The sequence below is a fragment of the Heteronotia binoei genome, chromosome 16 (genome assembly GCF_032191835.1).
Source record: "Heteronotia binoei isolate CCM8104 ecotype False Entrance Well chromosome 16, APGP_CSIRO_Hbin_v1, whole genome shotgun sequence".
Lineage (NCBI taxonomy): Eukaryota > Metazoa > Chordata > Lepidosauria > Squamata > Gekkonidae > Heteronotia > Heteronotia binoei.
Genome location: NC_083238.1, coordinates 26,603,936 through 26,629,933, shown reverse-complemented (window position 1 = coordinate 26,629,933; position 25,998 = coordinate 26,603,936). Strand labels below are relative to the sequence as shown.

General features: G+C 41.8%; 1 protein-coding gene across 1 annotated transcript in view; it reads left to right on the top strand.

Annotated features, from left to right (window-relative positions):
• COBLL1 (cordon-bleu WH2 repeat protein like 1) overlaps positions 1–25,998 on the top strand; it is a 144,459-nt gene that overhangs the window by 85,519 nt on the left and 32,942 nt on the right. The window contains exons 2-4 of the mRNA XM_060257229.1: positions 8,974–9,159; positions 18,801–19,002; positions 21,156–21,384. Coding sequence (XP_060113212.1) covers positions 8,974–9,159; positions 18,801–19,002; positions 21,156–21,384 — 617 coding nt within the window. The remainder of the gene's footprint in view (positions 1–8,973; positions 9,160–18,800; positions 19,003–21,155; positions 21,385–25,998) is intronic.

The following is a 25,998-nucleotide window of genomic DNA, read 5'->3' as shown; positions in this document are numbered from 1 at the left end:
AGGCTTTTTGGCCTTTTAAAGCAAGGGAATGTCATTTGAACCTTGGAGATAGCTGAAAAGCTCCTTCTGTTTCCAGGACTGCCGCTTTCCAAAGGTCAGATGATGAAATCAACAGAGGGGTTCATGCTGGTTGCTCAGAAGGAAACAGAACAACTTGGAGAGCTGGCTTCTGCTTTCAAGAGGATGCAGAAAGCATTTTCCAAGATTCCTTTAAGTCTAGAGTTTTAATTGTCATGGTTATGTGCCCAGTTAAGTGATTTATTCCCATGAGGATGGGACGGATTACACTTTCCTTCAAAGTACAAAGGTTGTTCAATGGAAATACTTGAAACAGCTCTTCAGCACTAGGGAGAGTTATTTATTTTTTGTGGCTGGAAAATAAAGAATATGCATAATGCCATAGTGGGTGGAACTTGTTAGCTATTTTCAAGAGAGGAATAAGTTGTTTTGCTTGACACAAAATAGGGTAAGAGTGGGAACCGTAGAACATGGATCTTTAATGAATATAAACAAGTGTGGGAAACATATTCCTCTGGGCAGAGTTCATCCTTATCAACAGTGTAATTAATGCTATTAATTTGTCTTGCATTACCTTTTGCTTTTATTATTTTTGGTCAATTCATTTTTCTTAGAACAGCATCCAATGCTGACTGTTTTAATGACTTCTAATGAATCTGTAATTGCATGGCTGAGAGCAACATCTTAAATTTATCTAGATTTCTATCACATTTTTCTCCTGCACTCCCTTCCATAATTCTTCACTTCCCGTATTTTATCCTTATGAACATCCTTGTGAAGTAGGTTAGACAGAAAGAGTGTAACAGGTCCATGACCAAGCCAGTAAGATGCATGGCTGAGTGAGGATTTGAACCCGAGATTTCCCAGTGCTGGTCTGACATTCTTGCAAGTCTGAACAGAGTGCATTGAAGCCAATCTGCTTGGGCTGGCACTATTAAATTACTTCACTGCACTAGCACATTCCCCCTCCCCCAAGTCAGAAAAATAATGGGCATATGCAGAGATGTTGCTGTATTACTTCTTAAAAAGTTCAACTTGCTGGAGCTCAGGTCAGCTTTCAGAAATACTATTAATTACTAATTAAATTATTAAAGACCTTTTCCATTTCTCTTGGGTTTTGGTCTGTAAGGCTACAGCTATTATAGAAGTCAGAGTTTAGCATCTGTGTTGATGTCAGTCAACTTTCTTGTTTTACCCTCCAGTTGTCAAAATTAAATATTTTAGATGGATGTGATTGTGGCTTGAGGTGGGGCAGATGAAGGCTGAAAACTCATGCAGCTAAATTAAAGACAATTCCTGCTAGATATATCGTTGCTTAATTTACATTTTAAAAAAAGAAGTATTCTTTGTATAGGTCATATTTTGTACAAGTTGAACTCCAAGCTTATGTCTGGAAAAATTTGTGGCATTATGTTTGGGAACAAAAAGAGGGGAGGAAGAGAAACTTAACCCAAACAATTTGAATTAAGAAACCAAAAGGTTAATTACCACAATATAAGGGCCAAATAATATCCATTAAAAATGGGCAACATAAATAATATCAAATATACCAAAATACATGTATTTAGTACAAATTAGATATACACAGCTGTAGGGCCTCAAAACAGCATTATGTTTGGGACCATAGTTCTAGAGATGCATCTATATTTAAAATCTATACTTAAAATGGGTTCATAGGTGTGCACATGGACGCACATGCCTATGACAACATGAATATTTGTATCGATGGGATGGATTAGGAATTGCAAAGGGCAAAGAAATAAATCAAATGGAGAAATGGTGTGGATTTAGCATAGTGGTTACCAGTTAGAATATGGAATAGGCAATAGTAATAAAGGGAAATTTGATATACCGTATTTGCCGGAGTATAAGACGACTGGGCGTATAAGACGACCCCCCCACTTGGAGGCATGTTTTTCAGGGCAAAAAAGTCGTCTTATACGCCGGCAAATACGGTAGATATCCAGGATGCTGCTATATTAGCTCCTATCTATTGGAAGTCCCGATGAACCCACAACAGCCCATATCCTGGAACCTTTTATGCTAAGGCATATTTATTTTTATGAAGATCCAGGTGGATAATGATGTTGGTCTGAAGCAATAGAATAAAGATAGAGTCCAGTGGCGCCTTTAACACCAACGAAGTTTTATTTAAGGTATGAGCTTTCATGTACACACACACTTATTCAGATAGAATGAAATGGAAGAAAACCATTCAGACTTATAGACAGGGCTGAAAAGCAAATTACCATACAACATGATGTAGACATTTTGAGACAAACCAGGAACTCATGGTTGACACCTCTGACAAACCAGGAACAATAAGCCAAATGTACAGAGTCAACAGTTGTATGGATCCAATTAAGGGGGAACAACTGAGAATGATTCTCTTGCACACTTATCTCCTATTTTGACATATTTATTACTTTAAAGTTGTCCCCCATACAGCTGTTGACCCTGTACATTTGGCTTATTGTTCCTGGTTTGTCAGAGGTGTCAACCATGAGCCCTGGGGGCCAAATCAGACCCTGGAGGGCTCCTATCAGGCCCCTGAGCAACTGGCTGTCATTTGCTTCCTTCTCCTCCTTTCTTATTTATTTATTTATTTATTTATTTATTTATTTATTTATTCTATGACTTATATCCCGCCCTTCCCATAAAATGGCTCAGGGCGGCTCACAACAAATGATAAAACAATAAACAAAGTGCAAAATTATTACAATTAAAAAGTCAAAGCATTTAAAAACCATAAAATCTTAACATTAAAACTATACCGTATATTTCACTAAGGTCTGATAAGCTACATTAATCTAGTCAGGCGTAGGCTAGCCGGAAGAGGCTTGTCTTACAGGCCCTGCGGAACTGAGTAAGATCCCGCAGGGCCCTCACCTCTTCCGGCAGCTGGTTCCACCATGTGGGGGCCATTGTGGAAAAGGCCCTGTCTCTGGTTGTCTTGAGACGGACTTCTTTGGGCCCGGGGATGGTGAGAAGGTTTTGCGTCCCAGACCTCAGTACTCTCTGGGGAACTCAGTACTCTCTTTCTTGTTTCCTTCTGCATCACAAGTTGCTTTGCCAGGCTTGCTCAATTGCACAAGAGCTACAAAGCCTCTATTTTCTCCACTGGTGAGGCTCCTCCCTTGGGGAGGAAGGAGTGAAGGAGAGCTTGCTCTCTCAATCACACAGCAGAGCTGTTGAGCCAAGCATCTCTTCCTTCTACTGACTGAGGCTCCTCCCTCTCCTGGTTCCCTGGAGAAGGAAGGAAAGAGCCAGAGCTTCCTTTGCCCAGTTCCCTGGATCACATGGGAGAGATACAAAGAAAGCACCTTTAAGACAAATAACTGCAAAAGTTTTAAGCATGTTTTATTTTAAGGGTTTAAAAAAAAAATCTTTAATTGTGTTTGTCTGTGTCCTTTATGAAGTTTATGCTACCTGGCATTACATTTTAGGATGCTGGTGGCCTGACCCGACAAGGTCTCATTTATGTCAAATCCATCCCTCATAAGAAATGAGTTCGACACCCCTGGTCTGCATCATGTTATATGCTAATTTGCTTTTCAGCCCTGAACAGTTTTCTTCCATTTCATTGTATCTAAAGAAGTGTGCGTGCACACAAAAGCTCATGCCTTGAATTAGAACTTTGTTGGTCTTAAAGGTGTCACTGGACTCTTAACTTCATTTTATTTTCGTGTGTTATTTTACATTGTTGAATCCTGTTGCATTAATGAGCTAAAAAACAGACAGCCTTTGAGGCACTGAAGACTGCATGTGAAAATGATTCCATGATTTTGCAGTCTTCGTTAGTTCATTTATTTATAATATTTCTGTCCTGCCTCTCTAGGAAATCCTGCCTATGATGGTTAACAACAAAAGTAAAAAGATAAAAAAAAAAGTACAATTAATTTTAAATCATTCAAAATGATTAATAATTTTTCATCATAAAATAATCAGTAGAGCCAACAGTGTAAACATTTACAAGTAGTGTTACATAGCATGTAGAGAGAAGCTTAATATTTGTTTCCATTTGTTTATAATTACATTATACTTCTGTTAATTCTGTTTGTAATTGGTTCTGTTACTAATTATATTCTGTTGTCTTTCCGAAGCTGTCTCTACGAATATTGATAATCCTGGGCTTTAAAATGTAGAACTAAATGAACAAAAAATTAGAATTTCTTCTTCAGATACTTAATATTTACGCTGCTTTTCTCCCTGGAGAGACGGAAAGCAGCTTACATAAAGAAGAAGGTTCTGAATTACAAAAACAAATAAATGAACAAAGCCCAACCCGATCTGGCTAGTTTTTGTCTAGCACTGCTGATTTTATAGGTCTCACACTGTGAGACCCAGGCTTGAGAGCCCTTTGACTGGTACCTCTGACTGGGCCCCACAGTTTAAATACCTGTGGAAAAGGGGTGGAGAAAAGTTGGCCTAGTTGGATGTCAGCTGCAGCTAGGAGACTGCGGTGAAGTGAGCAGGTTCTTCCCTTTCCCCCTTCACTGCCAGGAACGTCCCTTAAGTGTCATTTAAAAATAGCCATTGCTGTTTGGCAGATACAGCTGGTGGGTGTTGTGCAGTTGTTCCTGAAAGACAGGGGATGAATCTAGGGTTGCCGGATCGGGGTTTTGGAAGTGGAGCCTGAGGAGGGCAGGGTTTGGGAAGGTGAGGGGCTTCAATTGGGTATAATGCCATAGCGTTCATCTCCAGAGGCTATTTTCTCCAGGTGAACTGATCTCTGACACCTGGAGATCAGTTGTAGTACCAGGAGATTCCGGCCACCACCTGGAGACTGGCAACCCTAGCTGGATCTCTCTGCAGCAGTCAGTACTGCAAGTCCCTAGCAATCTGTTTATTCCTTACTGTGTCCAAGTGCCTCCTCACTAATGACATTCTGGTTGTACCTTTAAGAGTACATGGAGTGAGTCTAAGAGAACATTCAGAGCTTAGAGTACTCTGAGCAATTATGAAAGTAGTAAATGACCCATACCTTTAATACAAAGGTATATTATTTTTATATGTAAAATACAGGCTGAATACAAAGGTGTGTGTGGGGAGGAGGATATCTGACTTAAAAATGTTGCAAACTGCCCTCCTGACTTCTCCTGTTCTCCCTCACTTTCCTCCATTCTCTTTAAAGTGGCATTTCTGTTTCCTGTAACCCGGTATACCATTTGCTGTTGGAACATTTTTCATCTCAGAGCACCACTGAATGGCTTTTGTGCAATCAAAATGATCTCTGTGTTGTGTATCTGTTGTGCCACCTGTGGAAAAAAACAACCTGAAAAACTCAGTGCAGCATCTAAATTGAACGTGGCAATGCAGATATACGCATACTACAGTTGCTGGATATCTCTACTCTCTGCTTTCCTCTACTGTGGGAATGGTTCCATATACTCCTACTTTCTGTTCATATTTAACAAGTTGCTTAATCCATGAGGGAACATTTTTCTTATCTCATGATTCCCACATTTCAGAGGCTTTTGGTGAAGGACTTTGTCAGAAGCCTTTTGGAAGAACGTAGCAACTACTAGTAACTAGCCAGTCCTTAGCCATATGCTTGTTATCACTGTTAAAGAACTCCAGGAAGTTGGTGAGGCAGAATTTCCCTTTCCAAAAATCTTGTTAATTACTTCTCAAAGGGCATTATGGCCCATTATACACACACATCTTATGGCTGATTTTCAGAGCAGTAAGCGTTTAATCTTGACTTCAGATTCTGTGCCCGTCTTATGCACCATTCTTTTTCCTCCAGTGTGTTGATTCTTTAGATAAAAACACACTTTTCTAAATAGGGGAGGAATGTCACATGTGTAGGGTGGTGTCCAATTTTTTTTTTTTATTTACCCAGTCGCAGCAGCGTGGTAGCATCCAGCAAGCACCTTCCATTTTCATTCTCGTGGTTCAGGTTTTGAGCATGTATTTCAGTGTTAGTTCATTGAATGAAAGGGAACAGAAAGGAACCCAGGCAAAGGGAGAAAATCCACTCACTGTTACAACAGACCAAACTTTTTCTGAAACTGACAAGTAGCTGCGAATAATACTTAATTTTTTTATTTTTCATAAAAAATTGGAAGTCTAATTTTCCATATTGCTGAGCACTAGGGGATTCCCTGCTGTATTATCAGCCACTGTGAAAAAGTCACACAGACCGCGGTCACACTCACCATTAAATCCATCCCTAACCCGTTGCTATTATACCCCGCAGCTTTTTTACAACGAATTTCCTGATCAGACATTCCTCCATCCTTCAGTTCTAAGCAGCATTGGTCCCATCGCTGGTTGATCAGAGGTCTCAACCGGACCTCATTTTTTGAGATGGCATTCCACACTCGTGCAAACGCAGTACGATCTGCTCTCCCACCCATTTAAACACCCAGAAAGGAAGGGGAAACCCAGGAGCTCTCTTTGCTGTCTCTCCGCCTGGCGGGGAGACAGCAAAGGTGGGTGATCTTCCTCCCCCCCCCCATTTAAACACCCTGCCGTGGTGTTTAAATGGGGGGGGGGGAGCACGGCAACTCTCTTTGCTGTCTCTCCGCCTGGTGGGGAGACGGCAAAGGTGGGTTATCTTCCTCTCCTGGCAGGGAATCAGCAAAGGTGGGCAATCTGCCTCCCCCCCATTTAGGAAAGGTCCCCTGTGCAAGCACCAGTCGTTTTCGACTCTGGGGTGACGCTGCTTTCACAAAGTTTTCATGGCAGACCTTTTACGGGGTGGTTTGCCATTGCCTTCTCCAGTCATCTATACTGTCCCCCCCAGCAAGCTGGGTACATATTTTACCAACCTCGGAAGGTTGGAAGGCTGAGTCATCAATTGCTGGCACAATGATATCATTTGGAGTGAGCTCTCGCAGGGAAGCGGATGTGCGCTTGCAACGAGTCGGCTACGATGGAGCATTCAAACATAGAAAGTACGCACGGGAGTCATTGGAAACATTCTTATTCTGGATTTAATGTACTATCAAAAAAATCCACATCTCAGTCATGGCAGTTCGGGACACAAACGAGCCAACGACCATTGCCAGATGCTGATGTTTGGACAACCGCATAAAATCCGACATGCATCTGGCTTTCATCCATGCCCATCTCATTAGTTTATGTGTGTCTGACCTCGCCACGATCTCATAATATGGTGGAATATGTTGAGTGTACAAAATGTATGGTGGAACCCAATAACATTGGCATTGCAAGCTATGATGATTGGCAGCGTGTGTGTGTACATGTTTGTACAAAGTTGGCTGCAGCTCCACTGTACTTTGCACAGGGCTGTGATTCGTATGGGGGAGGAGTCCTCTGGCAGAAGTTCTGGAGAGCTTTTTTAGTCTTTTGCCACTAATTTTTTTTTAAAGTATGTGTGTGGCATTTTCACTGATGCCCTAGTAACACTAATTTCCTGCCCTTCTTTGCACACTGGTCATGATATTGGCAAGGTTTTTAAAATCTGTCCTGTGTGGATTGCAATCTTCCCTTAAATGGATTGATCCCAAGTAATTCTTAACTTCAGCGGTTCACAGAAGTTCCATGTGGCTGAGCTACCATTTTAATGTTAGGCTTCCAGAGACTGCCAAAATGGTTCCCCCTCAGACTTTGTTCACTAAAGCATTACAGGGAAAAATGTTTGCAAAGCTTTAGGCTTCCCATTCTAGTATCTCCCTCTCCTTGCATCTCACATGAATTTTATTCTGTGCTGCCGATTCCCCACCCCCTTATTTGGTTTGCATGCAGCACTGAAATCCTTCTGTCCCCCCCCCCCCCCCCCCCACTGGAGACACTGCCTTTTGCCTCCACTCAGATCCCCCTTTCAAGTCAATACCAGCAGGGTATTAAAGTGATCAAATCTACTTCTATTAATGGCAAGTATGTTGAAGAAAGTTTCTAAATACTTCTGGTTGTAGTTGTGGTAACTTTCCAGGCTAGAATGACAAAGACACAAATAAACTATCAGTGGTGGATATGCAAACACATATTTGTTGTGATCCAGAGGGGCACAGATGCTGCTTCATGCACTTTAAAAAAGCGAGAGGGAAATAGAGCTTGTACACTGATAAAGGGGGAGGGGATGGTGGAAGGTGCAGAGTGGGTGGAATGACCTTGATGTAGGTAGAGAGTGACCTTTGAGGGGTAGCAAAAGTGCAAGGGGGGAAATCTGAGGGAATCTGTATGTTTTTGAATTACCTTTGGCTTGGAAGCAAAACAAGGGGGGGGGGGACAGCATAAAGGACTCTTTTAAAAATAATGGGGGAACAGCAACCAGAAAGAGAACTGAGCATGGAAGGAAGGAAAATGAATGCAGAATGACAAAGAAAACCCAGGGGACATGCACAGTGAATGTGAGGGAAAACACAAAATGCGTAATAGGCCTATGTGTCTCTAATAATCTTACTTTTAAATAATGTTTTCTTCCTATTTACTTTACATAAGTTTTATGATGTTATATTTTGTCTATCTGAAGAGGATGGATGGATGGATGGAGGAAGGAAGGAATATGGTAACAAAAAGGCCACATTTAAGAGCAGAGGAGAATGTATGCTTATTTCATGTGGAGGTATTACCTATACTTTAGTAGGGTGTTCAGATTTCTTTTCAGATTGTACAAATTTGTTTCAAACATCAGAATCCCAGTTCAAAATCAGACTTGAGTAAGTGACAGAATCAATATAAATTCTCTCATCTTGGTAAATCCAGATATGAACATAAATACAATAAATAATGGCCTGGGCAATTTCATCAAGACAAATGTTTAATTGTAAAGTTTCAAAGAAAAGGCAATTGTGTAAGACAGGAAAAAAAGATCAAATGATTAAGAGTGGCAAAAATTATTTCATTGCTGTTCAGAAAACTTTCCCTTGGGATGCTTTGTGAAACAGTCCTTGAATTACTTGGCCACTTTGTTCTGTTTGTAAAAATAGGTTTCGTTTACTTTTTACTAAAGGGATTCTTACCCCATTTTTTTTTCTATTTTAGAAGAAAAGAAAAGCCGAAAGCTCCTCTCCCTCCACCTGAGAGAAAAAGTACTGAGTTTTCTTCATTTGATGATTCAGAACTAATTAACTTCACCATGGAACAAAAAGAGAATATCATTGACAGAGACATCGAGTTGTCTGTGGTTCTTCCGGGCGAAGTGATCAAGTCTACTTCTATTAATGGCAAGTATGTTGAAGAAAGTTTCTAAATACTTCCTGGTTGTAGTTGTGGTAACTTTCCAGGCTAGAATGACAAAGACATGAATAAACTATCAGTGGTGGATATGCAAACCCATATTTGTTGTGATCCAGAGGGGCACAGATGCTGCTTCATGTACATAAAATTATTAAAATATAATCTAGAACTGATTTGAAATTTATTTTTTTGGCTCAAAATGAAAGTGTTTCTCTGCCGTTCATCCAAGCCTTGAGTTCAGATACAATATACAAAGAGGGGTTTTTAATACTCCAGAGAATTATACAGTCTTTGAGCTGAACTACAGGGCACAGCTCAAGAAAAGTTTGGGTTCTGGAGGCCATGGGGTGTGTGAGTCTGAATGGCACTACTCTCTAACCAGACAGCTAAGGCAGAGTATGTATTTCCTCTGTACATGTTCCCCAGTTCATGTCATTATTTCACTGATCCCTCAGTCAGTCCTGCCTCCCTGGTTCAGGTGTCTCCAGACAGACTGAGTCGTGGCCATGGAGAGGAATGGTGCACCAGGTGTTCCCGACCTTCCCCGAGCGACTCATTGGAGGGTGGGTTGGAGGCCTGCTTTGCTCCCTTGGCAGTGATTCCTCTGTAGACCCTGCCTTCAAGTTTGGTTCTTCAGGTAGATGTTTGAAGGTGGTCCCAGTGCCACCAGTCTGTTCCACGGGCAGCGGTCTTCCATCTCGCCAGGATGTAGGGGTTGCTACAGCCTTCAGGTTTCCTTCCCCTGATGTTTCTGCATGTTGACCTGCCTTTCTTGGTTCTCTGGAGTCCAGGTCCACCTGGGAGGTCCCTGGACAAGTTGGGAAACCAAGATGAGGGGCAGGCACAGCAAGGGCAGCTGATGATGCTAAGCCAAGGGGGGCAGAGTGTCTAGATGTGTAGAAGTCAAGGATCCAAGGGCTCAAACGGAAAGGGAGGGAAGAAATTGAGGGTTCAGAAATCTCACTGAGGGGGAGTGTGGATCCTTAGTCGAGGAACCCACTGACCGAGCCCTCTGCTCAGCTTGAGCAGAAGGACAGTTGTCTCAAAGCCTTGAGTAATCATCAGTTACTCCCACCTCTACTGTTTTCATGCTGAGGAGTAACTTTCAGTTGCCTTTCCTCTCTGCCTCTAACTCTCTCTCTACCTAACTGCCTGCTGCAAAGTTAAAACAGCTGCATGAGAATTTGGGGTAATAGAACAGAATGAGAGCTCTCTTGCTGGCACAAGCACAGCCTGTCGAGCTTTGGAGGCCACAGTTTGTGTTTCCAGGGCTGCAGAAGGGCTCTAGAAGTCCATCCTTCCCATTGATTTGACAATTAATTGATTGGTGCTGGTGTGTCTGCTGCACAAACCACCAACACGAACTGCACAAACTTCCATTAAAACCGTTTAACTTTGTGGGAGGTTTGTTGCAGATGCGGTCACATCATTCTCAGCTCATGAACCAGGCAATTTTTGTGATAAATTTAGGTTTGTGATGGCTTTCATGCCCATCCCTAATAGGTTGTGTTTATTATCTAAAAATAATGATGGTCTGCAATTAAAATTTTAGGCCTTCAAAGAAAAAGATAAACAAGAACATAAGATCTGATTAGCATGTTAGTCTATCTTTAAGTCAGTTATTTCAAAAGAAGATTTCTTATTCTCTAATAACCATTTGCCATTCCTTCAGTACTGCAGCCATTAATAGGCATATTTTTGAGAACAAGACTTTACTTCAATGTTTAAGAACCAGTCACAGGGAGTGATTGAAAATCACATCATGGCAGTCTTGCTAAAGATGTATGGTAAAATTCCTTCAGGGAATCTTACCTATTTTGCCTTGAGTTCCGTGATGTAAGCCTGACAGGATAAATATGTAATGAATAAATAGTTCCGCCTCACCAGTGTGTAGCTGATGACTCAATCACATCAGCCCATTTTGATATCCATGTTCTATCCATAATTTACTGCAAACAGCATCCAATTAATTATCCAAAGCATGCAAAATTTTGAAGCCAACTAGAAAATAGTGTCATGCACTTCTGATGCACTGGGTTGTTTATGCACAACTCTATATGTATCTGTGTGATTGGCAGGTTGCTAGACTGTTTTGAATACAGTCTACTTAGCAATAGGTACTAAAATGAAAAAATCTGTTCCGCAGATGAGATTTCTGTATGTTTTAGCTCTTATGAAGCTCAGATTGTGAACTGATAGTAATACAGTTAGGAAATATTTATTTGATGCATGTTCTGTATTCAAGTTAAAAATAATTTGCTTGTTTTGAAACTAGCCTTAGATTTAGATTTAGAAACTAGCCTTAGACTTAGAACATTTTGAATAAAAATTGATGTGATAGCATCCTAAGTCCAAAGATCTTGCAACAAAGGGTAGCCTATGCGCAGAAGTCATTTAAGTTCAGTGTGGTAAAGGCTTACAAGAAATGATGCAGCGTTCACAGCGGTGATAGTGCTGGTTTGCTATTTTACAGTCTGCCTAGTGGAAACAAAGAGGCTATGTGTATATTTTCCTAGTCTTCAATTGCATCTGGGTGGTCCCTGGTTTTCAAACACCAAAAATTAGATATATATCCTAACATTTTTCTAAAGTCAAGCAAGTAAGTTGCAGTCAGGCACTAAGAATCTAATAAGATATGTCAGCAAGTTTTTTTTTTAAATGCAACCATTTTATTTGGCATGTCCTTCTTTGTTTGTATACCAGTGTCTAGAAAAAGAGGCTGACCAGTTAATTACTGTAGTTTGTGGTGAAATATTTCAGGAAGACCAGTTTTGCAATTTAGAACTGGGCATTTTAGAAGAAGTTTTTATACATTGGGCCAAATGAGCTGTGAACCTCAGACTTTTAGTAATATAACAAGGAGACCTGCTAGCCGTCATGTGGCTACCTCACACGGCAGTTAACCAAAAATGATAGCTTAGGGGAGGCCCAGAGAAGGAAATGCATGTAATTTTTTAAGGCAATCCTTTTTATGCAACTTAGTAATCTTTTCTGTGACGCGTTCTGTTGAGTCTTTCATTCAACAGGACCCTTTTATAATTCATAGAGATGTTGTGTAAGCTGCTCCAGTTAGGAGGTGGAAAGTTTATTTCATCATAATCTCCGTTATTCATTATCAGGGTTGACCGAAGAGCAACTTAAAAGCTACAGAGTAAAGCTTCTGTGTTGAGTGCTACTGTGCAGAACTACTAAGTGGGGATTTTTAAAATAACTTTGTGCGTTCTACAGCATTTTATCTTATGCATGTTTTCAGGCATCTTTGTGTGATGTTACTTCTAGTTTGTACTTAGATGTATGCCTTCTGTTTGCTCCTTTTCATTATTTACTCTAATCTACAAATTTATATCAAGAAAAAAGAAAATACTGACTTTTAAAGCAGAAGACTTGTCTGTTTCATTGGTTCTCAGACTGTGAGTCAAGTCCCGAAAGCAGGTTATAATTATCTTGCAGATGGACTATAAAGCCCCCCCAAAAAAGGAAGAGGAGCAGGGTGCCCTAAGAGAGTAGGGTCTGGAAGACTCAGTGGCCAATTGAGTTCGATTTCTTCATGTTGGATGAAATATCCATGAAATCCAGCGTGCTGGTCAGTAATGCTATCTCTGACAGTATATCTAGTAATTCTCAACATGGCCAAATCTGTGGATATTTAAATCTTAAGATTGGAGCCAAGAACTCACAAGACATGTCTGGAAAGCTTGAGGTTTGTAGAAAAATCTGAAATGTAAAAAACATTAAACATCGGGGAGTTAAACGCTCCCAAAATTTCAGGGAGTTCCTATAGCTTTAAGAAACAGATGCCCCCAGTAGATGCTGTTATGCAGCCACATAGAATAGCCAGCCTTCAGGGCTTGATTTCTCTTAGTAAAAGGCTGAGAGAGAGGGCAGGGCCTTTCCAGGGTTGCTTCGGCTTTTGAGGGGAGGACTCATCAGAGCCAAGCCCACAAGCAACTACCTGGTAACTTGTACCATGCAAATGGCATGACTCATCCACGCCTAGCTGCTTGTTCACGTTCAACAACAGCCACTTTCACTGAAAATGTCAAGACAGAGTGCGTTTGCAATAAAAAAGGCCAACGCCATGCTGGGAATTATTAGGAAGGGAATTGAAAACAAATCAGCCAGTATCATAATGCCCCTGTATAAATCGATGGTGCGGTCTCATTTGGAGTACTGTGTGCAGTTCTGGTCGCCGCACCTCAAAAAGGATATTATAGCATTGGAGAAAGTCCAGAAAAGGGCAGCTAGAATGATTAAAGGGCTGGAACACTTTCCCTATGAAGAAAGGTTGAAACGCTTGGGGCTCTTTAGCTTGGAGAAACGTCGACTGCGGGGTGACATGATAGAGGTTTACAAGATAATGCATGGGATGGAGAAAGTAGAGAAAGAAGTACTTTTCTCCCTTTCTCACAATACAAGAACTCGTGGGCATTCGATGAAATTGCTGATCAGACAGGTTAAAACGGATAAAAGGAAGTACTTCTTCACCCAAAGGGTGATTAACATGTGGAATCCACTGCCACAGGAGGTGGTGGCAGCCACAAGTATAGCCACCTTCAAGAGGGGTTTAGATAAAAATATGGAGCACAGGTCCATCAGTGGCTATTAGCTACAGTGTGTGTGTATATATAAAATTTTTGGCCACTGTGTGACACAGAGTGTTGGACTGGATGGGCCGTTGGCCTGATCCAACGTGGCTTCTCTTATGTTCTTATGTCACCCTGAACGATAGTATGGTCTTAGAGTTTCAAATTAGGATCTGGGAGACCCAGGTTTGATGCCCCACTCTGCAGTGGAATCTTTCTGTGTGATCACGGGCCTGTCACAAATTCTCAGCCTAACTTACCTCACAGAATTGTTGTGAGGATAAAATGGAGAAGAGTATGATGTAGGCTACTTTGGGTCCCCTTTGTGAGGAATGCAGGGCATAAATCAAGTAAATGAATAAATATAAATATTACATATATATCTATATATTAATTTTTGTTTTTATATAAATAGATAAATGTAATATATAAAAACGTGATTTTTGTGACTAGTTACATCCATACGCCATTGTTTACAATGAAGAGGGAGAATGCCTTCTCCAAGCCCTGGCAAGTGAACTCTGAAATGCCTTGCTGAAAGTTCACTCTGAAGGCATTTAAAAGGACTGAGAGCCCTTTAAATGCCCTGTAACTACAGCTATCTGGGGGCCCAAAAAATCCCAAAGGTATTTATCAGGTATGTTTCCAGCTTTGTTTATACACAGCACACACCCCTAATGCTGTCAGGACCCAGAGACTTATTGGTGTTTAATTTCTTGTTAGGTATAGAACTTATCTCTCTTCACCTCAACTTGACTCAGTTCCTCAAAGTCTGTTCCAGAAAATAGTTAATCTGACCTGGGTAAATGCCCCACAGTGAACACAGATGCAAATACTTCCTCTAGTTTCTTTGTCATATCTTCATCTTCCAAAGATTCAACTGTTCTCTGACTGGTTTCTTACTCCAGATATATTTAAAGAAATGTGTATGGTTTATCTTCATGCATTTATCAACCCACTCCTCAGATTCTCTTTATGCTTAGTAATTATTAATTTACACTTTTTTTTTTCTGAGTCTGTGGTCCCTTCTGTTCACTTCATTGGGGCAGACCTTCCCCTTTTTAAAAGAAGCCTTTATGCCTTTTATGGATTCCTTGAAGTGGGTCATTAACTAGGCAGGCCCCTTTTTTAGGCTTGGACCTGTCCTAATGTGGGAAATGTATTCTACCTGTGCTTCAGTTACTGTAGCTTAAACATCTTCCAGGTATTTGCTATAAATTTGATTTTCTTCAGTCTCCCTTTTAGTTTCCTTCTAACTAGCCTCCTCATTTTTGTAATGTTTCCTTTTTTTGAAATTAGTATAATTGGTTTTAGGAGTAGCTTTCAATTGACATGAATCATGAACTTAATAAAGCATTGTGGTCACTGTTCCCAGTTGGTGCAATAAATCTTTACATTTTGCACCAGATCATGAGTCCTATGAAGAACGAACCCTATGAATAACCAACCCTCCCGTGTGACCAACTGTTTTTTTCTACATCTTGATTCAAGCACATTTTTTTCTACATCTTTATTCAAGCACCTAAACTCTATCTTTATGTGAGGATTGAATCCAGAATATTGGAATGGCATAGAGATGTGACATGGAAGAATGAAATTAAACAGCAGATCAAATTACTGTGGTGGTAATTTTCCTATTGGTGTCCTTTGAATTAATTTCTAAGTAATAAGAATTGGATACAGTCCATTGGTAGAAAATAAATTGCTGAAATTTCTGGGTGGTTCTTCTAAATTTCTGAGTTTTTCTTCTGGACTTTGGGGATTCTTTCAGACACCAACAATATTCCTAAGGATTTATTGTAATCATTGAATGATATTTTTAATTGGTTGATTTGTGACTGTGAATATATAATCCCTTTCTGTGTATTTTGTAATCAAATATAATATGCACAAATGCAGCAATCTGAGTTGCCTCCTATGAATCCATGTTTGTCATTGCATGTAAATCTTGCCATGGTTAAGTATTTTGAATGCATTGGGGCATGCCTATCAATGCATACACACATCTCTTCAGAATACTACTTGAAGTGGCTCACAGTTAAAATATTACCAACATTAAGGCAACAAGCCATTAGAACAAGCCCATGGACACAAAGAGCTTAAAATGGATAATGGATAAATGGATAAAACTACCGTTAAGACTAACTTCAGACCATTAAAAAGTGGGATAGATAAAACCACTAATTAAAAGCCTGAATTAAAAGTTATGTTTTGGCCTGGAACCTAAAGGACATGAAAGGTCATATATGAATGTGAGAGGGAGAGACCTGTGGCAGATAGAGCTTTTAAGTTATAGAGGGAACAAAGATGTCTGGAATTCTAAATGCGTAAGGAACATCTTTTTGCAAACGTTTTTCATTTTTTTTTGTGCTTTGCCATTTAAAGCAGTAATAGATTGCCCATGTACCATGTACAGTAAATCAGGTGTAGGGCCTTATAGTACAGAAATCATCTAAGTTAACATGCCTTTGTTTAATCTGATTTGTAAAGTGCCCATATCTGGAGCTTAGACTTCTATGGAGCAGGCTTCAGGGCATCAGCTATCTCATGATTCTACACAGGTACAAAGAGTTTTTGCAGCACCCAGCATATGATGCCTGTCTCTGAAAGGCTAGGGTTGCCAATTCCCAGTTGGGAGGAGGAGTTCCCCTGGTTTGAAGGCCTCCCCCTGCTTCAGGGTTATCAGAAAGAGTGTGTTGGGGGGGGGGAGTTGAGTGTCATCTGGGCACTTCATTATACCCTATGGAGATTAGTTTCCATAGGGTATAATGGAGAATCAATTTGTGGGTATTTGGAACTCTTGGGGGTGTTTTTTTTTTTTAGATAAAGGCAACAAATTTTCAGCATAGCATCTGGTGCCTCTCCTCAACCCTCCCCCAAGTTTCTAAAAGATTGGACCAATTCTATGAGCCCCAAAAGAAGGTGCTACCATCTCCCCATTATTTCCAATGAAAGGAAGGCATTTAAAAGGACCACGGTCCCTTTAAATGTGATGGCCAGTACTCCCTTTGGAGTTTTATTGTGTTTCATAGAATCGTAGAGTTGGAAGGGACCTCCGGGGTCATCTAGTCTAACCCCCTTGTCATAACCTTGCTTCTGGCTACACCCCCCAAAGTCCCCAGATATTTCCTGAGTCAGACCTGGCAACCAATGCTCCTCTAAGCTGTGAGCAAAAATTCTACTTCATGAGCTACTGGCATTAAAGTTGTGATAAATTAGTTTGTCCTGGGGCCATTTTTCCTGAGCTAAAACAAAAATGTGCAAGCTGGAGGCTAAAAAAACTATGAGCTAGCTCACACTAACTTAGCTTAGAGGGAACATTGCTGGCAACCGTATGTGGCACTCATGTACCATGGAGTAACACAAAAGCAGAGCCAGTTTGGTGTAGTGGTTAAGTGTGCGGACTCTTATCTGGGAGAACCGGGTTTGATTCCCCACTCCTCCACTTGCACCTGCTGGCATGGCCTTGGGTCAGCCATAGCTCTGGCAGAGGTTGTCCTTGAAAGGGCAGCTGCTGTGAGAGCCCTCTCCAGCCCCACCCACCTCACAGGGTGTCTGTTGTGAGGGTGGAAGGGAAAGGAGATTGTGAGCCGCTCTGAGACTCTTCGGAGTGGAGGGCGGGATATAAATCCAATATCTTCATCTACCTCACAGGGTGTCTGTTGTGGGGGAGGAAGGTAAAGGAGATTGTGAGCCGCTCTGAGACTCTTCAGAGTGGAGGGCGGGATATAAATCCAATATCATCTTCTTCTTCAAATACTGATGGGAGATTCTACTTAGATGAGGGAAGGTGGACTAAGCTTCAGTGATGGCAGAAGAGATTTACTCCTTCTAGGAAATGAAAGCCTGATCCTCTTACTTTGAACAGCAGAGTGGAAGATCAGACAGTAAAAGTGATCAGTATTTAAGATGTCCTGATTTTAAAAATGATAATAGCATGCTTTATGGACAATGTCAAGATTTTTTTTTAAAAAAAGCTTCTTTTTTTGCCTATTTAGAAAAGTGTCATTTTCTTGGCACAACGTGCAGATGTGACTTCTGTGTTGAGTGGCCTGCTTCCTGTTATGCTTCTCAGCAAAGCTAGAAGTCATCTTCTAATCTAAGTGATTCTTCAGAGGCAGAAGAGGCCCTCTTAGGCTGGGGGAAAACCTTCAAGTTTTGCTGAGCAGCATGGTGAGATATAGGTCAGTGATGTTAAGTGGAAACCTAGTTGGTTTGCACTGAGTGGAAGTGTCACTTAATTACCGCGCTTCCACTGGCCAGATTTCCACATTTCCTCCAAAGCTATGAAATGCACACATTAGGATATATTAGGGTTTCCAGATCTGACTTAGGGTTTTGCTAACCCCGAAGTGAGGGGAGGGCTTCCTCCTACTGGGGATTGGGCACCCTAGAATATATGGAGAAGACCACACGTCTCCATGTTACATTCTGTTAAGTTCTGTATCTCCAGACATCATACAAGTGAGTGAGTGTAAGAAATGCTTCTGTTCTGTGTCACGGCACTCAGTGACATAGTTTATATGGGGAATAAACAAAACAAAGCATTTTACATAAATAAAACAAGTGTGTAGTTTTGTTATATTTTATGTTGTGAACTAACAAAGTTTTTCTGCAAAGTGGTTAAAGATTACTATTGACTGTCATTTTCCAAATATTTAACAAGAGTAATTTATACATACAAAATTCTGGATTTTGCTTTTTTATTGTAGTTGTTTAACTTCCTTTGTAACATCATTCCAAAGCAGTTGGCTTTCTCTCAATCTGAGAATTACTCAAATATGGTTGCTGTAAACTGAAGTGTGACTTGTAGTACAATCCTAGCTATACCCTTCTAAATCCGCCGAAGCCAATGAGCGTAGAAAGCTGTAGTCTGATTAGGATGGCACTGTGAAGCAATATAGGGACTTTTGGGTCATTATTGACCTATGGGGGAAAAAAACTCTGGATTTCAAAATGCAAATGGTCATGGATAAAGGATATTGCAACTACATTTTCACATTTTCAGTTGTTTTGTACTTTAGCCACTTTCACTTTCCCTTCCCCCAGCAAACCGATGATGGATTTACTAGTATACCTTTGTGCACAATACCGTTTAAATCCTTCAAGCCACACGATAGACTTGATATCAGCTGAGAAAAAGCAGATCAAATTCCAGCCAAACACACCCATTGGAATGCTTGAAGTAGACAAAGTGATTCTAAAGCCAAAACAGATGGACAAGAAGAAGCCCACTCCCATCATTCCAGAGGTGAGAAAGCTCAACACTTTACTCTTTACCTCCTGAATAGAGATCAAAACTCAATTTGTAAAGTTTCTATTTAGGGTATTTATATAACATTCCTTCCCCCAGCTGTTAAGAGTTTGATTTGAGCTGTGGAAGGGGGATGAAGACTTCTTGGTTTAGAAAAGAAAGAGAAATCCTTTATTGTGGAGAAAATTCATACTGTATAGGAAAGGTAGAGAAAAATGGTTCTATCTAAGCTGGAATCAAGAGTAGGAATGGGCATGGAATGTGAAAATGGTGGTTTGTTTTGTTTTGTGATTTGTTGGGTTACCTAATTCGGTGGTTTGGTTTGCATTTTTTCAGTTTCCCAAATATTCATGGTTAGCTTGTTTGTTCAGTTTGGGAAGGTGTAGAATGGCCCCCAAGTGGGCTAGAGATGCCAAGCTTGTAGCAAACTCTTCAGCAGACTCTACCCACTCTCCAAGTTTGATGTGAATTGGAGCTACAGTCCCACAAATCAGGTGCCCCTGTCTAGTCAGTTTCATTGGAAACTGACCAGAAGCATTGGGGGGGGGGGGTGCTAGGGAGAGCAGAGGTGCAGCTTCTACTCAGTTTCAGTGGAAACTGAATAGAAGTGTAGGGGTCAGGGGAATCATACCAGGCTGTCTGGAAAAACGAACCAAATATGAACCAAATGACATGCCAAGAAAAAAAAGGCCGGTTGATTTTTCTATTTGGCTGTGGTAGGATCAAACAAACCAATTTGGAACGAACTATGACTCAGCCATTTTTAGCACGAATCACAATTCATGGTTCAGTTTATGCCCATCCTTAATCAAGATTGATTTCAAAAAGCATATCTTGCCCTCGTGGCAGACAGAGAAAGAAGTGGGATGAGAAGGAGTTAGTGGGAAGAAAAGAGCCCCTGAGAGTAGCATTCTGGGGTGGGGGGAAGGGGAGAGACAGCATCAAAGCAGACCAAGGAGTGATACAGGAAGTGACAGCTAGCCTTGCTAGCTTCACTACCTCATGAAGCACTGGTGTGCTTTGTGCAAGGGAACACTGCACAGTAGTCCACTAGCAATACTGTCAGGACCTACTGTCAGGAGCATTTTTAGGAAGTTCCTCTGAAAAAACCATGTAAGTGGCAACCCTATTAATTATTGTTACCTCAAGGGCTCTGGAGTACTTTTTTTTCTCTTTTTTTTTTGCTGTCAATTCACAGCCAACTTATGGAGACCCCATAGGGTTTTCAAGGCAAGAGATGTTCAGAGGTGGTTTGCTATTCCCTGCTTCTGCTAGCTGCTTTGATATTCCTTGGTGGTGTCCCATCCAAATGCTAACCAGGACCAACTCTGCTTAGCTTCTAAGATCTGATGAGATCAAGATAGCCTGGGCCATATAGGTCACAGTCATCTATGCCAGTCTCTCCTCCTTACAACAATCCTATGTCTTTGTCGAAGGTCACCCAACAAGGTTCATGGCTGAGTAGGGATTTTGAACCTGGGTCCTAGTCTAGTACTCTAACCACGATATGGCATTGACCCATTTATAAGTGCATTTGCAATTTTTCATTTGAAAGCTTGGTATTTGTCATAAGGTTAGCCATGGACCATAAGGTTAGTCTGTGTTATCCTGTTGGTGCTCAAAATATGATTACTGCTTAGACACATCCATGACAAAATTGCCTGCTTTAATCCTTGTTGCCTGGGAAAGATGAATAGATAACCTTACTTTCTCTGAACTATTCTAAGGTGAAGTGCTGGAGGACTTTCATTAAGTAGGAGCAAAATAGCCTTCCTTTCATCTCATGCTCAGATCTCTTTCTTGTGCTTCTAGAACTGTGAAGGGAAGATAAAGAATAGAAAGCTAGTAGCAAGATTTCACTGGTTCCTGAATCCATTTTAGTATACCATTGAGACAGAACATTTTAACTTGGGAAGCCCATTTTGTTATCCCTCACTGAGTAATGAAAATTAATTGGTGACCTAAACGAAGAGTCTCATGCTGTGAGGATATGAGGAATAAATAAGAATTTTGGAGAACTTCTTACACTAATGAGAACTGGAGAAATTATTCCATAGCCACCATACCTGATCGATTAAGACTTTTGAAAATAGTAATTGAAAGCTATAATTTTGAATAGAAGTTACTAAATTGTTTTTCTTTCCCCCCAGCAAACTGTGAGAGTAGTAATTAATTACAAGAAGACTCAGAAGACTATTGTCAGAGTTAGTCCTCATGCACCACTTCAAGAGCTCTTGCCAGTCATCTGTAGCAAATGTGACTTCGATCCTTTACATACCATGTTGCTGAAAAGTTATCAATCTCAGGACACTCTTGACTTGGACAAGTCGCTGAATGACCATGGACTCAGAGAATTATATGCGATGGATGTCAGCCGAGGTAAGATCCACACATTTATCTTTCACCAAACCTGCGCCTGAAGTGGATGCTGTGCTATATCTGATATGCAGAAGAACTTTGTGCATTATACAGCTTGATGTAAGTGGCACATACTTTATCTCAGGATAGATTCAGGTGGGTAGCCAAGTTGGTCTGAAGCAGAAGAACAAAGGCTGCTACCATGTGAGCCTCCAGGTGTACTGATGTGAAATTTCCCCATAGGTGTCTCCCCTGGCTTCCCACGCCCAGATACTAGTCATACTACGCATGAAGGTGGCTTATACTGGTATTTCATAGATCAGTCAATTATGGGACCATTCTCAAACAGAGACCCTCCAGATTGACTTGCCTGCCTCTGGTGCAATGGGTGAGGACGCACATGCAAGAGAGTGTGTGACTTGCACACATGGCTTGGTGTTGCGTCATCAGTTGACTGAAGCTGTTGCCCTATGCTGAATCAGACCGTTGGTCAGTATTGTCTGGCAGCAGTTCACTTAGTGCCTGGTCCTTTAACTGGAGACCCCAAGAACTGAACCTGGGACCTTCTGCATGCCAAAACACAGATGTTTTACCACTGAGCCATAGCACCTCTCCTAAGTTCTAAGCAGAATTTGCATATCACTCTCCCTCTGCAGGCCTGCTATTGGTTACTTATTGGTTACTTCAATGTCCATGCTGATGACGCGAACTCCAATCGGGCAACGGATCTAGTGTCATCCATTGCTACACTATGACTCTCTCAATTTGTAACTACACCCACACATCAGGCCAGGCACATGCTGGATTTGATCTTTGCGTCGGGAGTTATGGTAACCCGAATTACTGCTGATGCAGTGCCATGGTCAGACCACTATGTCCTGAAGGCCCATATGGATGTATCACCCCAAACCTGTTTAGGCGACAAGCGTATTTTAGCTCACTCAAGGAACCTAATGGACCTAATACGGTTCCAGAGGGAACTGCAGGATCCCTGGCCCCCTGGCGACTCGCTCAAGGACATGGTTGAGCTATGGCCATTGACGAGATCGCTCCTCAGCGCCCTCTGCACCCCTGTTCAAAGATGGCACCGTGGTATAACATGGACTTGCAGTTGATGAAACGGAGGCTCAGACGACTGGAGAGGCAGTGGCGGCAGACTCACGATGAAGCAACCAGAGTATCTTATAGAGAGTATATGAGATCCTATGAGATGGCAATCAAAGCCACAAAGAAAGTTTACTTTGTGGCCAAGATTGCATCTGCGAATTCACGCCCGGCACAATTATTTAGCATTATTCGGACCCTTACAACTCTGCCACAAGGCAGACCAAATCATAGGGAATTGGAGATTGGCTGTGAGGCCTTTGCAACATTTTTCACGGATAAAGTCTCGTTGCTCCGCTGCGACCTCCCTGCCACAATTGAAACAGTAAGTGAACTTGAGGAGCTGTGCCTGTTTTCAGGATTGGCTCTAGATCGTTTTACAACACTCAGCCTGGAGGAAGTTGACAGCATCCTCGCAACTGCACGCCCAACAACATGCAATTTGGACCCCTGCCCATCCTGGCTGATTAAAGCTTGCCGGATGGAGCTTCAATATCCTATATGGGATATTGTAAATAGGTCCCTCTCCGATGGACTTTTCCCAGAGCCTCTTAATGAGGCGATAGTCCATCCCCTCTTGAAAAAACCAACTCTAGATCCGGTCGAATTGGTGCACTATTGGCTGGTATCAAATTTACCTTTTCTGGGTAAAATTATTGAGAGGGCAGTAGCATTGCAGTTGCAGAGTTTTCTGGAGGACACTTCCGTTCTAGACCCACACCAGTCCAGCTTTTGCCCGGGCCATGGGATGGAGACAGTACTGGTCGCCTTAGTGGATGATCTCCAGAGACAACTGGATCGAGGTGGCTCAGCAGTATTGTGTTGTTGGACCTGTTGACGGCCCACATTGGCTATGAAGGCCCAGATAGCAGCCACTGCGAGATCCACCTTTTTCCACCTTAGGCGGGCATGACAGTTGGTCCCCGTCCTAGAGCACGGCAATTTAGCAACGGTGATTCATGCAATGGTCACCTCGAGATTAGACTACTGTAATGCCCTCTACATGGGGCTGCCCATGTCTTGAATTCAGAAACTGCAGCTAGTGCAGAATGCAGCGGCCAGGCTGTTACTGGGTCTCCCTAGTCGAGACCATATACAACTGGGGCTGCGTCGACTGCACTGTTTGTCGATAGTATTCCGGATTCGCTACAAGGTGCTCGTTATCACCTTTAAAGCCTTATATGGCCGAGGACCTGCCTACCTTAGGGACCGTCTCTCCCCTTATATTCCCCAGAGGGTACTTAGATCCGGATCACATAATCTATTAGTAATCCCCAGGCCGAGGGAGGCGTAACTGAAGGCTTCTAGAGAAAGAGCATTCTCTGTTGTGGCCCCCCCACTGGTGGAACCAACTCCCAGACGATGTTACAGCCTTGCGAGACCTCACCCAGTTTGCAAGGCCTGCAAAACGTTATTTCGAATGGCCTCAGCCAAATGTGTAGATGCCCAACATCTTTGAAGAATGGCACTATGTTCGCACCAAACTGTTGTTTTAAAGCTGCACTGATAATTTTAAATTGTAACCTGTTTTAACTTTTAATGTACTTGATTGTGATTGTTTTTATTGTTTTATTGTTGACATTATGATGCTGTTAGCCGCCCTGAGCCTGTGTCAGCGGGGAGGGCAGAATATAAGTGTGAAAAAATAAATAAATAAATAGTTAACAGGCCCCATTCAAGGTTCTATCGCCTACAAAGCCCTTAATGGCACTGGAGCTGCATACCTGCAGGACCACCTCTCCTGCTGTGCTCTGCTGTGACGGCTGCACTCACGTACGCTAATTCTCCTGAAGGTGCCAGTCTGCAAACAGGTAAAACTGCCAGCTGCCCACACATATTCTTTGTGGTGGATCCCACATTATGGAACAGCCAGCCTGAAGCTCATGGGAAGGCCCCCATGCTCCTGTCATTTAAGAAAATCTGCAAAAAAAAAAATTGCTCAGGAGGGCATTCTGCTTGTAGAATCACATTTTAAGCCAGGATCTCTTCCAGCCACACACACCCCACTTCCCACTTGAGCCTGAAACCTCTACTGGGACGTTCCATGCAGCAAGAACACACTGGCAGCTCTTTTCTACTGCTATTAGAAACACTGAAAAAAACAATGGGGGAACACTTTAACCTTCCAGGACATTCAGTTGCTAACTTAAGAGTAGCCGTTCTCTCACATAGGAATTTCAGAGGGAGATTAGAAAGAGAGACTGCTGAATTGCAACTGATAATGAAGCTCAAGGCAATGCATCCTCCTGGATTGAATTGAAACCTAGGTTGCTTCTCTCATTACCAATCCCTGCTATTGTTATTTGGTGCCTGAAATCACTTCACTTTGCAAGATATAAGGACAGATGGACTCATATTCTAGCTGTAACTGAAGAAGGGAGCAGTGACTCATGAAACCTCATGCCCTACTAATAATTGTCATTAAGGTGCTACTCAACTCTTGCTCCCATTCCATTAATAAAGAATGCAAACTGTGCTGTTAGGTTCCCCCCCCCCCCACATCTGTAAGAAATTAAAAGGGGGGAGGTCTCTCTCTCTGAAGAACTGTGCAGGAACACAAAAGCTGATACTTCTCTCTCTGGCTTTCCCTCCCTCGCTCTCTCTGTGTATCTGAAGAAGTATGGAGGCACACAAAACCTTATACCTAGAATAAAACAGGGCACCTTCCCCCCCATCTCTCTGTTTCCCTTCCAGAGGAGGAACCCTCAGCCAATCGAGCTAAGGTTTTCTTAATAGTTAATAGAAGCATATAACATTACTCTACTGGCTCCCAGTTTATGGGCTGCATTCTGCTGATTCTAACCTTGAATGCCTCAAAGCTTTCATGAGGGAACAGACTTCCCTATTTATTTAGGGAATGTATGTACCAACTTTCTGCTGAAGGCAGCTTACAGCATGAAATTAAAACTATAAAATCATGATATTGAAATCGATTTCATAGCAGATTTTTTAAATGTAGAAGCAAAATAATGTGAGATTAAAAACAGCTTACAATAGAATAGAAATATTTTCACTCATACAAAACACATTATCAGTGCCATAAAATCTACATAATATGAGCAGCTGAAATGAGAAAAGGGGGAAATTGTTCATATTAGAAGCGTTATGCACTCAAGCCTTTTTTGATGCATGAGATGTTACTGCAGCATTCTAGGCATGAAGCTGCCTTCTACTGCATCAGACCCTTGGTCCATCAAGGTCAGTCTTGTCTACTCAGACTGGCAGTGGCTTTCCAGGGTTTCAGGCAGAGGTCTTTCGAATCACCTGCTACCTGATCCTTTCAGCTGGAGTTGCCAGGAATTGGACTTGGCCTTCTGCATGTAAAGCAGCTTTTCTGCCACTGAACCATGGTTGCTCCTCTAAGCTCTCTCCTAGGGGAGGACTAGAGGGGGGCACAGGCCACCAGAGAGAGAGAGAGGGTCTGTTGCCCTGCCATGCTTTCAAGCAGGGGTCGTTTTGTAGAAAAATAGGTGGTGGAGCTCATCCAGGGATTGTTATGGAGCTGCACCTACTATTCAATGGACAAGGTGG